General features: G+C 33.8%; 1 protein-coding gene across 1 annotated transcript; it reads right to left on the reverse strand.

Moving 5' to 3' along the window:
• Positions 1-341: 341 nt before the first annotated feature.
• Positions 342-11,627, reverse strand: LOC127879537 (trafficking regulator of GLUT4 1-like). Its single transcript, XM_052426445.1, has 4 exons — positions 11,554-11,627; positions 10,133-10,278; positions 972-1,109; positions 342-752 (listed from the first exon to the last, which is right to left on the reverse strand). The coding sequence occupies exons 1-4, from the start codon at positions 11,564-11,566 to the stop codon at positions 579-581; spliced, it is 471 nt and encodes a 156-aa protein (XP_052282405.1). The 5' UTR covers positions 11,567-11,627; the 3' UTR covers positions 342-578.
• Between the last annotated feature and the right edge of the window lie 2,643 nt (positions 11,628-14,270).

Genomic DNA, 14,270 nt, shown 5'->3' on the forward strand with positions numbered 1-14,270 from the left:
TTTGACTTCGAAAATAGGTAGCTTTTAATAAATGACGCAATAATATTTGGTATAAATGGTAATCAATTTACGACAAACAGACCATACTGTGATAAGCTCAAGAAAAAAATTGACACCTCGCACGTTTCTGTTGTTCCGGAAGATGCCGTTATGATTATCACGCGTTTATCATAGACCACTTGTGTCTCGCCTAGTCGAGCCGAATATTTTGTTTTAGCAACAAAATACATATATATAATTACCAGAGATTATTTCATTGTTACATTTTTATTACTTTCAACAGAAGATATACTTACATACAGGAAAATGACAAAAAAGTATAGTCCTTTGAGGAAGAATGTTAGGAAAATGGAATTATAGAACATAACTGATCAGAATATACACAATGTTAACAAGTTATTTATTTGCTCTCGTTCATGAGCAAATGTCTGAACGTGTTTGCCAATAATGTTCATAATCACTGATTGACATTGTAACTCCTTATATAAAACCAAACCTTTAAAACTCTTTTAAAAAAGAAATAAATTACAATTTCTTGACGTGTCATGCTTTGCGATAGTCTCTCCCGTGTACGTACTTCAACAGTAATAACCAGTACAATGCCTTGATGTTGAATAGTTTAATGCCACCCCGACGCTGAGTGCGATGATCCAGATCAGACCAATCACAATGCTGCTGATCATGAGGTTTCGGGCAAGCACCGAATACCTGTTGGCGTTCGTCATATCACCATCCTCAAACGCCTTTTTTGACTGTCAAATTAAGTAATCAGATGTTTAAATATAATCGATCTATATCTTAAATCACAAATGCATGGCATATAATTTGGGCGCTGTTCTTTTACAAGTCGCAAATAGTTGTCTGTTTTGCATTACGACACGTTATTTGTTATGGAACATGTCGATCTTATCCTTGCATGGTTTCGTATTATTGTAGATGTATAAAAAACAAGTAAAATACATGAACAATACCTCGTTTGAGAAGTATAGTGCGAATGCCCCAGTAGGCCAGAAGCAACACAAGCAAGCGAAAAAAGAGGGCACCAAGTAGTCCGGCGGTCGAGACCCAGTCGCTACGATCACCGCTGTAGGCTGAGGCTGGGCTAAGACCTTGAATTGATCATGATTTAGACATTATAAAATGGATGTGACTCATACAATGTCATAAGTACGGTCCAACATTGGTAATATCAGTGTTTAGCATTATAATCAGCACGACACACACTGAGTAAACCATTGTAATCAGCACGACCCACACTGTGTAAATCATAGTAATCAGCACGACATACACTTAGTAAACCATTGTAATCAGCACGACACACAATGAGTAAATCATTGTAATCAGCACGACCAACACTGTGTAAACCATGGTTATCAGCACGATCCACACTGTGTAAATCATGGTTATTAGCACAACCCACACTGTGTAAACCATTGTAATCAGCACGACCCACACTGGGTAAACGATTGTAATCAGCACGACAAACACCGTGTAAACCATTGTAATCAGTACGACAAACACTGAGTAAACCATTGTAATCATCACGACAGACACTGTGTAAACCATTGTAATCAGCACGACCCACGCTGTGTAAATCATAGTAATCACAACGGCCCACAATGTGTAAAGCTTTGTAATCACCAAGACAAACACTGTGAAAACAATTGGTATTTCCATGAAACTTCCCATCACAGAACTGGTGTAAATAATTATAAGTATTATGAAGTGTCCATTATTACATTGACCTGCCCGGGGTAACGAACTGTCATTACCAGCTAACTAAGTAGGTTTAAGCTAATATGCACAGTGTAGAGAACTATTACTACCAAGAAATAACATGTGTAAGCAATACTTATCTTGACATAGGCTTTGTAAAAAAATAGCTTTTATTTAGATGACTTGTGCTGTGTTAAGATTTATCAACTTACCACGACCTGCCCAGGGGCGGCGACAAATCCTTGCTGGATGAATTCTCCTGGTTGTATGTAGCCAGCTTGTTGTATGTAGCCACCTTGTCCTTGTGGCTGTCCATAGTTAACTGCCTGCTGATTGTAGGCCGGAGGATACTGCTGATCTGGAAAGTTTAAATAAACGGTTTGGGCATTTGGAATTGGTATTGTCGCATATCACACTAAAATCACATACGGATTTTTAGTCAGACACGTAGTTTTAAACGTAACGTATTAACCTCAAAGTAAAAAATATATGTTGGTTTATTAAATTATTCTCATGACTCTAACTAGGTCTATACTAAGTCATGCCGGGGCTAAATCCAGTGTCTTAAATGTATATGGATTTGTTGTACATGAAATTTGTAAGAGTTTTTGAAGACACACAACGGCGTCATTTTGAAAAAGAAAACGATGCCATACTCTTTATGCATTTAAAGAAGGTTTTACTGTCAGTTCTAATTTATTCTCGTCCTTTTTCCTTTACATCGGTAATAAAATTTTTTTACCATATACGTTTATTTTCCTCGTAAGACATTACAGACATACATACATAGCATACATACAATCATATATTATAAAAAGTATTTTACGAACATGTATAAGGGGGGTACATAAACTATTCTATCCGTAAGATACAACATACATACAAGCATGTTTTTTTTACAGAATATTTAAGTTCAGCTATTTGAGTACAGCATACATTAAGTTATGAAACATACATTCATTTTACGAATTATACGGTTTAATATTTCTAACACTATACCAACCAATTTGCTTATACATATTATAAGACTTTTGTTGTAGGTATGTATATATTTTGTCTGTAATATATTACACATTCGAAAGGTAAATTGAATTAGGTAAAGGTAAATTAAGTGCTGAATTGCATAATCATGTTATGTTCATGACGTCACATTGTAATATAGCTGATTTAAAGTGTTTTATAAAGGCAAATAAGTAAAGAATGTTCAATAAGAATTGTTACATTATTTTGAACTGTTTTAAATATACTGACATATTTTACACTACATTTTATTAACAAGGGAAAAAAGTATGCATATTAATGTTTACAGCAGGCGACACATGCTCTCTTATTTCCCCGACCAAACCCGGTATCATTGATTAATGTACCTTAATTACGTATATTTTAAATGCTGTTCGTAAGCGAAGTTAGCTAAAAAGTTACATGACCCGCTGGAACACGGTTATATACGATTTATTTTTAAAAAGCAACGATATAACCGACATAACATGTATATGTATGACATGTTACAAAATTAAGTTTAGCATCAAGTAATATACCATTTATTAACATAAAAGAACAAAACTTGTCTAAAGATGTTGCAAAATGCGATTTGCTTTTCTGCTTTATATATGCAAACAAACAACAACAATTTACCTGCTTTGTCCATCCTAATTGTGTTACAAAATACCAAGTATATGACATTGAAAAAGTGTTGCAAAACACAATGCGGCGGCTTTTATACTTTCATGCAAACAGAAAACAAATTCGATTTTTTATACCACGTGCTCATTTACACGAAGCAACTGTGCAACCTATTGTTCGTTATGCGTAAAACATGCTTCATACATTTTAAAGATATAGACATAATCATGTGCATACGACCGTTGTTTACCTCTCCATATGGACACAAATAATATAATGATAAATACATGTTAATTGATGGCTAGATAGTATATTGTCACGGCTGTTGCTGTATTGACTTTCATGAGCAAACACTATTCTCTATACCCGACCGGTAACAGATGGTATCCACGTAAACAGAAAATATCAATGCTCTATACGTTCGTGAATAATAACTTAAACAAATAAAACATGAAACGCTTAAATCACTATTGTTTATTTTCTCCAACGTATTTATAATACGAGTACTTATAGGAATTCAACACCATAATCATGGCTACGCATTGCAATTTTGGTTCTTATTAATGAGCAGCATATCAAACTCTTTAAATCATTTTTGTTTTATCATGATGACGTAAATACCCCACATGCATAATATCAAATTTAGACACCTACGATAATCTTTGACAAAAAAAACAATACATTTACTTGCAAAATGACCGACACAATAGAAACGGCGCATTAAATGCGCACAGTAAAAAACAAGCGGACATTATATAACGAATCGGTTCTGCACTGGGTTGTGAAACATGTTATGGTTAGCTCAATAACACCTCTATATAAGGTATGTATAAAGTTTGTTAAACTTCTTTGGACTATAGCAAATTTTAAGTTTTATTTTTGATAAGATAAATAGTATCTGCAAACCCGTTGAGAATCCAAAGTGGCTGATATGCTCAGAAAAACATCCCACGGAACGAACGTTTCTGATGGTGTTGTAACGGCGTTGATTTAGAAGACCAATACCATTGTATATGTATATGTCGCTGTTACACTAAAGGCAAAGATGTATTAATCTATATATCAATCAATCTGTATAACAATACCATAAGTTATTAGTTTCATGTGACCAGTAGTAATTTTGTATGCATGTAACATTCTCAAAAGTGTTTGACTTCACCGACGTTTTAAAGACAGGTCCGAGCTAAAATGAAATACGAGCAGGAAAACAAGGTTTCGTAGTTTTTGTATATTCATGACAGGTTTTTGCACATGCGCACCCGAAAACTTCCTCCAATGACAGAAAATTTGTCAACAGTCAATTTTCGGTTTAAAGAAAACACTTTCTTTATCTCAGATCGTTGTAATCCGGGCATTTACATTTTGTTTCAATTTAAACTTACGTTTTGAATTGATCTTTCATTGATTTATGTATCTTTGTGTCCATTTCGTTGGCGTTTGTATTTAAATTCTATGTTGTCATATAATTTCGCGACCTGGAAATATTTGTCATTATAAATATGTAAATTCTTATGATTGCTTTATGCTATTAAAACTGAGTGTGCTGCATTATGTAATGATCTTCTACATGTGTTGTTTAAATTAAAGATACCTCTTTGATTCTAAACCAGTATTTATGAGTGTTTTGTGTTAATATTGATTGATATTCTTCAGTCACTGTCACAATTGACTATCAGTTTCTGAAAAACATTTTTTAATATGTATGTAAATTCCCGTATATGTCTATAATTTTCAATAGCGAACTTATATTGTTTTTAACTATATTGTTGTATAAATATGTTTTCTTTAGAACACTGACTGAGAATGTCGTAAACTGTAATTGTTTTGTTTTCATTTTTCTGTGTTGTGTTGTTTGTTATCATTTTACTTCCTATTTTTTAAATTATCATTATGTCAATAAATTTGAGTCAGTTACTTATGTTTTGCCCAATAAATCCTAGTCCGGTCTTGCAAATTATCACAGGACCGGATGTCCTATGGACTTAAAGGGGCCTTTTCACAAATTTTGGCATGTTTTGAAGTTTGTCAATAAATGCTATCTATTGATAAATGTAAACATTTGCTCTAAAAAGCTTCAGTAAAAAAATCAAGAATAAAATTAATAAAAGAAAAAAAATAACCCTCAACAGGGCTCGAACCGCTGACCCCTGGAGTCCTGGCGTAAAAAGTCTCCGACTTAGACCTCTCGACCATTCTTCCGCATACAAAGTCAAATGTATTTTATACTATATATAAGCAATCATCGTAGTTTCACAAAATATAGCGACAACAACAAAGCTCTCCAAATTATTTAATCGTTTCGCGTTGCAACGCTTTATAATTTTCAGGTCTTTAAATCGTAAAAAATGCATATAATGTCTATATGATAGCATGGTAAATGTTCAGTATTACTGTTTTCTCACAAATATCATAACTAAATCGAAAATTTGCGAATCTGAAACAACTTTTTAAAATTTTGTCAATTTACCAAAACATGAAAAGGCCCTTTTAAAATACTTTTGGGAATGTTTAATGTGTAATAACAAAGAAGCTTAAGTTATAAGAAATACGATCCTTAATAATATTATCACATTTAATTTCTCCCTCGATAAATATTTATACGTAATTTTTGTCGTCGATTGTGTGTATTTGTATTTGCATTCATAATTGACTGTTTATGTTATATAATTTTATGTTTGTTTAGCTATTTACGAGAAAGAACATAATATGTTTATTAAAGTATGAAGACAATGTACTGTTGTATGAGTCTCTACTGTCTGTCTGTCTAATCTTCGTTTGATAAGCATGTAACACTTTTGCTTCATATCCACGAATCGTGTGGAATAGTAATTTGAAAAACAACAACACACTATTGAATCAGACATTTATTGGCGTCGCCCTGGAGGGCGGCGACTAGTATGTAATGCATTTTTTTCGCTTATGGGAGGAGAACAAACAACAAAGGCTTTTATCGAACGTAGTTGTCTCAACGTTTTTGTTTTTAATAGTGCAGAAAAAAGACGTATTGTGAAAACCACATATTTTGTTCGTTCAATGCAAGTTTACTTCCTCTCAAACGCAACAAAACAATGTATATCGATCTATGTACGATACTAACAAACCTCAACCATTTTGTTAGTTCTGTAATAGTAAAAATTAAGATGCCCGGATAATATTTACTTAAAAGCCGCATTCCGCTGATTGCACGATAGTTTTCCTCCTCCATATTATTCTCATGTTTTAAGTTAACATTGATCAATCGATAATGGTTTGAAAAGAGGGTATACAATATAGCTGTAAACAATGATGGAAAATTAACAGATATTTTTTTTGACATGTAAGGCATAAACATTCACCATAAACAATTTTACAAGTTATTTTTAACGACAAAATTAACAACAACGAAATAACTTCATTAAAAGCCTGCCATGACGAATACAACATTTTTTTCAAAAAAAAAGTAAGGTCAAAATATCGAAACTCCTTAAAATGTTAAACACGATTTACACACAAGAACGTTCGGATTTACGGATTCAAAAGCTTCCGTAAGATTTCTTTAATAAAGGTAAGGCGTTTTCTGTTTTAAGGTCGTAAAAACATTTAGCCGGTAAATATTTAGATGGCTGCACCCAGCGATGGTTTATCGCGTTTAAGTTATGTAAGAAGGCCATGCGAAGACCAACGGACTCGACACAGATTTCGCACGATTTTTGAACGGCTTCAGAGATAAGCTTCCAAACACACACACACACACAATAAAACAGTCTTACGAAAATCCTATGATTTGCGTCAAACCATAATGCGCCGTGCAGTTTCCTTACAAATTTGCATTCACCTTCACACAAAGGCCTTATACAACACATCGTATACAATTTGAAAACAGATGCCGTGGATACCGACGATGGTTAAAGTCGTTAAATATAATACAGCGATCGTTAAATATAAAGTGTAAAAAATACCACGGACAGAAACGCGTGCTATGTGCACGTTTTGTTTACCCGAAAAAATGCATAACACACACGCGGAGCACACTGGTAATCTTCATTAAAGCTATAAATATTAAATCTACCAGAATTACAGTACTTGTGCACACCTTTTCATATACTGTACAGGTGCCACAATAATGGAACTGGCATATCTCTGTCGCCATTTTTGGGTGAACATTTCAATGCAACGATGACGGGAATAAAGTATAATTTCGATAGTTATCATCGGGAACATTTTTTCCATAGCCAGTGAATGGATAAATATCAACTTGATTATGTGAGGAATACAAAACTTACGGCTTGTTTTTATGTTTGTCTTCCAATACTTATGTTTCACTTGCTTTATTATTCATATGCTTTATGCAAATGAAGAAAACGTAGGGTTAGGGCATGGTGGCCGTGCGGCGTCAAGTTAACTTAATTTAACTTATATGACGTGCTCAATAGAAAGATCGGGTTCTCACTTTTGACAACTGCTCGAAAGTCTGCCTCGACAGTACCCGAAACAGGACACCAATAACTTGATTTTTTTTTCTGTTTGTGTGACTGTACATTTCCGCGTTTGTTGAAACTAAATTGGAATAAGTAAGGCAATAAGGCAATTGGGAACACCTTCCGAAACACGAAGGAGACCTCTAGTAGTGTGTTCAAAACGTTGTAGCAGCTAAAATTAAAATCAAGTCGTAAACGGTCAAATATTGATTTACCGATGTAATTTAAGCATATAAATAAAGCCACGTTCCGTATATTTGCATGTTCTTCATGAAAATTTAATATACGCTCATGCCACAAACAAGTAGTAACATGAATTTAATTAAAAACCACCTGATTTAGTTTATCTCAGAAGTGTCAAATACGTTTGTTATTTTCAATCAGAATCCTTACACAAATGACGATGTGTTTGACTTCGAAAATAGGTAGCTTTTAATAAATGACGCAATAATATTTGGTATAAATGGTAATCAATTTACGACAAACAGACCATACTGTGATAAGCTCAAGAAAAAAATTGACACCTCGCACGTTTCTGTTGTTCCGGAAGATGCCGTTATGATTATCACGCGTTTATCATAGACCACTTGTGTCTCGCCTAGTCGAGCCGAATATTTTGTTTTAGCAACATAATACATATATATAATTACCAGAGATTATTTCATTGTTACATTTTTATTACTTTCAACAGAAGATATACTTACATACAGGAAAATGACAAAAAAGTATAGTCCTTTGAGGAAGAATGTTAGGAAAATGGAATTATAGAACATAACTTATCAGAATATACACAATGTTAACAAGTTATTTATTTGCTCTCGTTCTTGAGCAAATGTCTGAACGTGTTTGCCAATAATGTTCATAATCACTGATTGACATTGTAACTCCTTATATAAAACCAAACCTTTAAAACTCTTTTAAAAAAGAAATAAATTACAATTTCTTGACGTGTCATGCTTTGCGATAGTCTCTCCCGTGTACGTACTTCAACAGTAATAACCAGTACAATGCCTTGATGTTGAATAGTTTAATGCCACCCCGACGCTGAGTGCGATGATCCAGATCAGACCAATCACAATGCTGCTGATCATGAGGTTTCGGGCAAGCACCGAATACCTGTTGGCGTTCGTCATATCACCATCCTCAAACGCCTTTTTTGACTGTCAAATTAAGTAATCGGATGTTTAAATATAATCGATCTATATCTTAAATCACAAATGCATGGCATATAATTTGGGCGCTGTTCTTTTACAAGTCGCAAATAGTTGTCTGTTTTGCATTACGACACGTTATTTGTTATGGAACATGTCGATCTTATCCTTGCATGGTTTCGTATTATTGTAGATGTATAAAAAACAAGTAAAATACATGAACAATACCTCGTTTGAGAAGTATAGTGCGAATGCCCCAGTAGGCCAAAAGCAACACAAGCAAGCGAAAAAAGAGGGCACCAAGTAGTCCGGCGGTCGAGACCCAGTCGCTACGATCACCGCTGTAGGCTGAGGCTGGGCTAAGACCTTGAATTGATCATGATTTAGACATTATAAAATGGATGTGACTCATACAATGTCATAAGTACGGTCCAACATTGGTAATATCAGTGTTTAGCATTATAATGAGCACGACGCACACTGAGTAAACCATTGTAATCAGCACGACCCACACTGTGTAAATCATAGTAATCAGCACGACATACACTTAGTAAACCATTGTAATCAGCACGACACACAATGAGTAAATCATTGTAATCAGCACGACCAACACTGTGTAAACCATGGTTATCAGCACGATCCACACTGTGTAAATCATGGTTATAGCACAACCCACACTGTGTAAACCATTGTAATCAGCACGACCCACACTGGGTAAACGATTGTAATCAGCACGACAAACACCGTGTAAACCATTGTAATCAGTACGACAAACACTGAGTAAACCATTGTAATCATCACGACAGACACTGTGTAAACCATTGTAATCAGCACGACCCACGCTGTGTAAATCATAGTAATCACAACGGCCCACAATGTGTAAAGCTTTGTAATCACCAAGACAAACACTGTGAAAACAATTGGTATTTCCATGAAACTTCCCATCACAGAACTGGTGTAAATAATTATAAGTATTATGAAGTGTCCATTATTACATTGACCTGCCCGGGGTAACGAACTGTCATTACCAGCTAACTAAGTAGGTTTAAGCTAATATGCCCAGTGTAGAGAACTATTACTACCAAGAAATAACATGTGTAAGCAATACTTATCTTGACATAGGCTTTGTAAAAAAATTAGCTTTTATTTAGATGACTTGTGCTGTGTTAAGATTTATCAACTTACCACGACCTGCCCAGAGGCGGCGACAAATCCTTGCTGGATGAAGTCTCCTGGTTGTATGTAGCCAGCTTGTTGTATGTAGCCACCTTGTCCTTGTGGCTGTCCGTAGTTAACTGCCTGCTGATTGTAGGCCGGAGGATACTGCTGATCTGGAAAGTTTAAATAAACGGTTTGGGCATTTGGAATTGGTATTGTCGCATATCACACTAAAATCACATACGGATTTTTAGTCAGACACGTAGTTTTAAACGTAACGTATTAACCTCAAAGTAAAAAATATATGTTGGTTTATTAAATTATTCTCATGACTCTAACTAGGTCTATACTAAGTCATGCCGGGGCTAAATCCAGTGTCTTAAATGTATATGGATTTGTTGTACATGAAATTTGTAAGAGTTTTTTGAAGACACACAACGGCGTCATTTTGAAAAAGAAAACGATGCCATACCCTTTATGCATTTAAAGAAGGTTTTACTGTCAGTTCTAATTTATTCTCGTCCTTTTTCCTTTACATCGGTAATAATTTTTTTTTACCATATACGTTTATTTTCCTCGTAAGACATTACAGACATACATACATACCATACATACAATCATATATTATAAAAAGTATTTTACGAACATGTATAAGGGGGGTACATAAACTATTCTATCCGTAAGATACAACATACATACAAGCATGTTTTTTTACAGAATATTTAAGTTCAGCTATTTGAGTACAGCATACATTAAGTTATGAAACATACATTCATTTTACGAATTATACGGTTTAATATTTCTAACACTATACCAACCAATTTGCTTATACATATTATAAGACTTTTGTTGTAGGTATGTATATATTTTGTCTGTAATATATTACACATTCGAAAGGTAAATTGAATTAGGTAAAGGTAAATGAAGTGCTGAATTGCATAATCATGTTATGTTCATGACGTCACATTGTAATATAGCTGATTTAAAGCGTTTTATAAAGGCAAATAAGTAAAGAATGTTCAATAAGAATTGTTACATTATTTTGAACTGTTTTAAATATACTGACATATTTTACACTACATTTTATTAACAAGGGAACAAAGTATGCATATTAATGTTTACAGCAGGCGACACATGCTCTCTTATTTCCCCGACCAAACCCGGTATCATTGATTAATGTACCTTAATTACGTATATTTTAAATGCTGTTCGTAAGCGAAGTTAGCTAAAAAGTTACATGACCCGCTGGAACACGGTTATATACGATTTATTTTTAAAAAGCAACGATATAACCGACATAACATGTATATGTATGACATGTTACAAAATTAAGTTTAGCATCAAGTAATATACCATTTATTAACAAAAAAGAACAAAACTTGTCTAAAGATGTTGCAAAATGCGATTTGCTTTTCTGCTTTTTATATGTAAAAAACTAAACAATTAACCTGCTTTGTCCATCCTAATTGTGTTACAAAATACCAAGTATATGAAATTGAAAAAGTGTTGCAAAACATAATGCGGCGGCTTTTATACTTTCCTGCAAACAGGAAACAAATTCGATTTTTGTTTAAACACGTGCTCATTTATACATGGAGCAACTTAGCAACCTAGTGTTCGTTATGCGTAAAAAACGATTCATACATTTTAAAGATATAGACATAATAATGTTCATAAGACCGTTGTTTACCTCTCCAAATAGAAGTAATGGATACAAATAATATAATGATAAATACATTATTACTTATTTTAAGAGTTCAGCACCAGAATCATGGCTACGCATTGAAATTTTAGTTCTTATTAATGGATAGCATATCGAACTCGTAAACTCATTTTTGTTTTATTATAATGACTTGATTAATACCCCACATGCATAATAAAACATTTTGACACCTACGATAATCTTTGACAAAAAAACAATACAGTACATTTACTTGCAAAATGACATACACAATAGAAACGGCGCATTAAATGCGCACAGTAGAAAACGACCGGAAATTATATAACAAATCGTTTCTGCACTGGGTTGTGAAACATGTTATGGATAGCTCAATAACAATTCTGTATGAGGTAAGTATAAAGTTTGTTAAACTTCTTTGGAATATAACAACTTGTAAGTTTTATTTTTGATAAGATTAATAATATCTGCAAACCCGTTGAGAAACCAAAGTGGCTAATAATTATGCTCAAAATACATCACACGGAACGAAGGTTACTGTTAGTGTTGTAACGGCGTTGATTTACAAGACCAATACCATTGTATATGTATATATCGTTGTTACACTAAAGTCAAAGATATATTAATCTATATATCAATCAATCTGTACAAAAATACCATAAGTTATTAGTTTCATGTGACAAGTAGTAATTTTTAATGCATGTAACAGACATTCTCAAAAGTGTTTGACTTCACCGGCGTTTTAAAGACAGGTCCGAGCTAAAATGAAATACGAGCAGGAAAACATGGTTTCGTAGTTTTTGTATATTCATGACAGGTTTTTGCACATGCGCACCCGAAAACTTCCTCCAATGACAGAAAATGTGTCAATAGTCAATTTTCAGTTTAAAGAAAACACGTTCTGTATCTCAGATCGTTATAATCCGGGCATTAACATTTTGTTTCAATTTCAACTTACGTTTTGAATTGATCTTTCATTGATTTATATATCTTTGTGTCCATTTCGTTGACGTTTGTATTCAAATTCTATGGTGTCATATAATTTCGCGACCTGGAAATATTTGTCATTATGAATATCTAAATTCTTATGATTGCTTTATGCTCTTAAAACTGAGTGTGCTGCATTATGTAATGATCTTCTACATGTGTTGTTTAAATTAAAGATACCTCTTTGATTCTAAACCAGTATTTATGAGTGTTTTGTGTTAATATTGATTGATATTCTTCAGTCATTGTCACAATTGACTATCAGTTTCTAAAAAACATGTTTAATATGTATGTGAATTCCCGTATATGTCTAGAATTTTCAATAGCGAACTTATATTGTGTTTAACTATATTGTTGTTTAAATATGTTTTCTTTAGAACACTGACTGAGAATGTCGTGAACTGTAATTGTTCTCTTTTCATTGTTCTGTGTTGTGTTGTTTGTTATCAGTTTACTTCCTTTTTTTAATTATCATTATGTCAATAAATTTGAGTCAGTTACTTATGTTTTGCCCAATGAATCCGGTCCGGTCCTGCAAATTATCTAAGCCCACAGGACCGGATGTCCTATGGACTTAAAGGGGCCTTTTCACAGATTTTGACATGCTTTGAACTTTGTCAATAAATGCTTTATATTGATAAATGTAAACATTTGCTCTCAAATGCTTCAGTAAAACAAATCAAGAATAAAATTAATAAAAGAAAAACTTAGACCTCTCGACCATTCTTCCGCATACAAAGTCAAATGTATTTTATACTATATACAAGATAAGTTTTAATGCAAAGAATCAAAGGGCGTCGGAAATTTCAGTGTAAAAGGCACTCAATGAAGTTACATGGAACGATTTTTTTTGTACTGTCAATATTAATATATTGGCTGATTATTTTTAAAAAAAATAGAAAAAGATACTTGTATAACCATTATCTATGATTTTGCATTACAACCCCCAAATAACCATTATCTATGAGTTTGTGTTATAACCCACAAATAACCATTATCTATGATTTTGTGTTGTAACCACAAAATATTTCATTGTTCATTTTATTTACATTGGTTTCCTTTTTTTAATGGCATCCGTGTGAATAAAAGAATAAAATTAGCCGCAAAGTGAAAGCACAAGAAGGGTACATAGAAGCACATAGAAGCGTCAAGCGAAGTATTAGAGCAGACAAGTGGAACTACCTATAGACGCTGGCAATAGAGGCCGAAGTGGCAAACATCGTCACCAAAAAAATAAGCAGAAATTTGCGAAGCAAAATAGGCCATTAGAAGATGTAGATGAGCACTTCAATGAGTTATTCAACAGGCCAGTCCCTGCGAATCCACCGGAAATACCTCCAGCTATAAGCAATCTGCCATTCAAGTACTGCGCTCCCACGAAGGAAGATTTCCGCTGCGCTTCAAGCTATTGAAGAACGAAAAATCTGCAGGACCTGATAAGCGCGGAAGTCTAACGTCGAGACCAGTGTGGAGCTACTCTACCTGCTTTCCGAAAGATAT

The sequence above is a fragment of the Dreissena polymorpha genome, chromosome 4, assembly GCF_020536995.1.
Source record: "Dreissena polymorpha isolate Duluth1 chromosome 4, UMN_Dpol_1.0, whole genome shotgun sequence".
In the NCBI taxonomy this organism is placed as follows: Eukaryota; Metazoa; Mollusca; class Bivalvia; order Myida; family Dreissenidae; genus Dreissena; species Dreissena polymorpha.

Coding starts and splice junctions, on each gene's coding strand:
- LOC127879537 (XM_052426445.1), bottom strand. Junction 1,110..10,132: donor CCGCCTCTGGGCAGGTCGTG/GTAAGTTGATAA, acceptor GATCAATTCAAG/GTCTTAGCCCAGCCTCAGCC. Junction 753..971: donor CACTATACTTCTCAAACGAG/GTATTGTTCATG, acceptor TTAATTTGACAG/TCAAAAAAGGCGTTTGAGGA.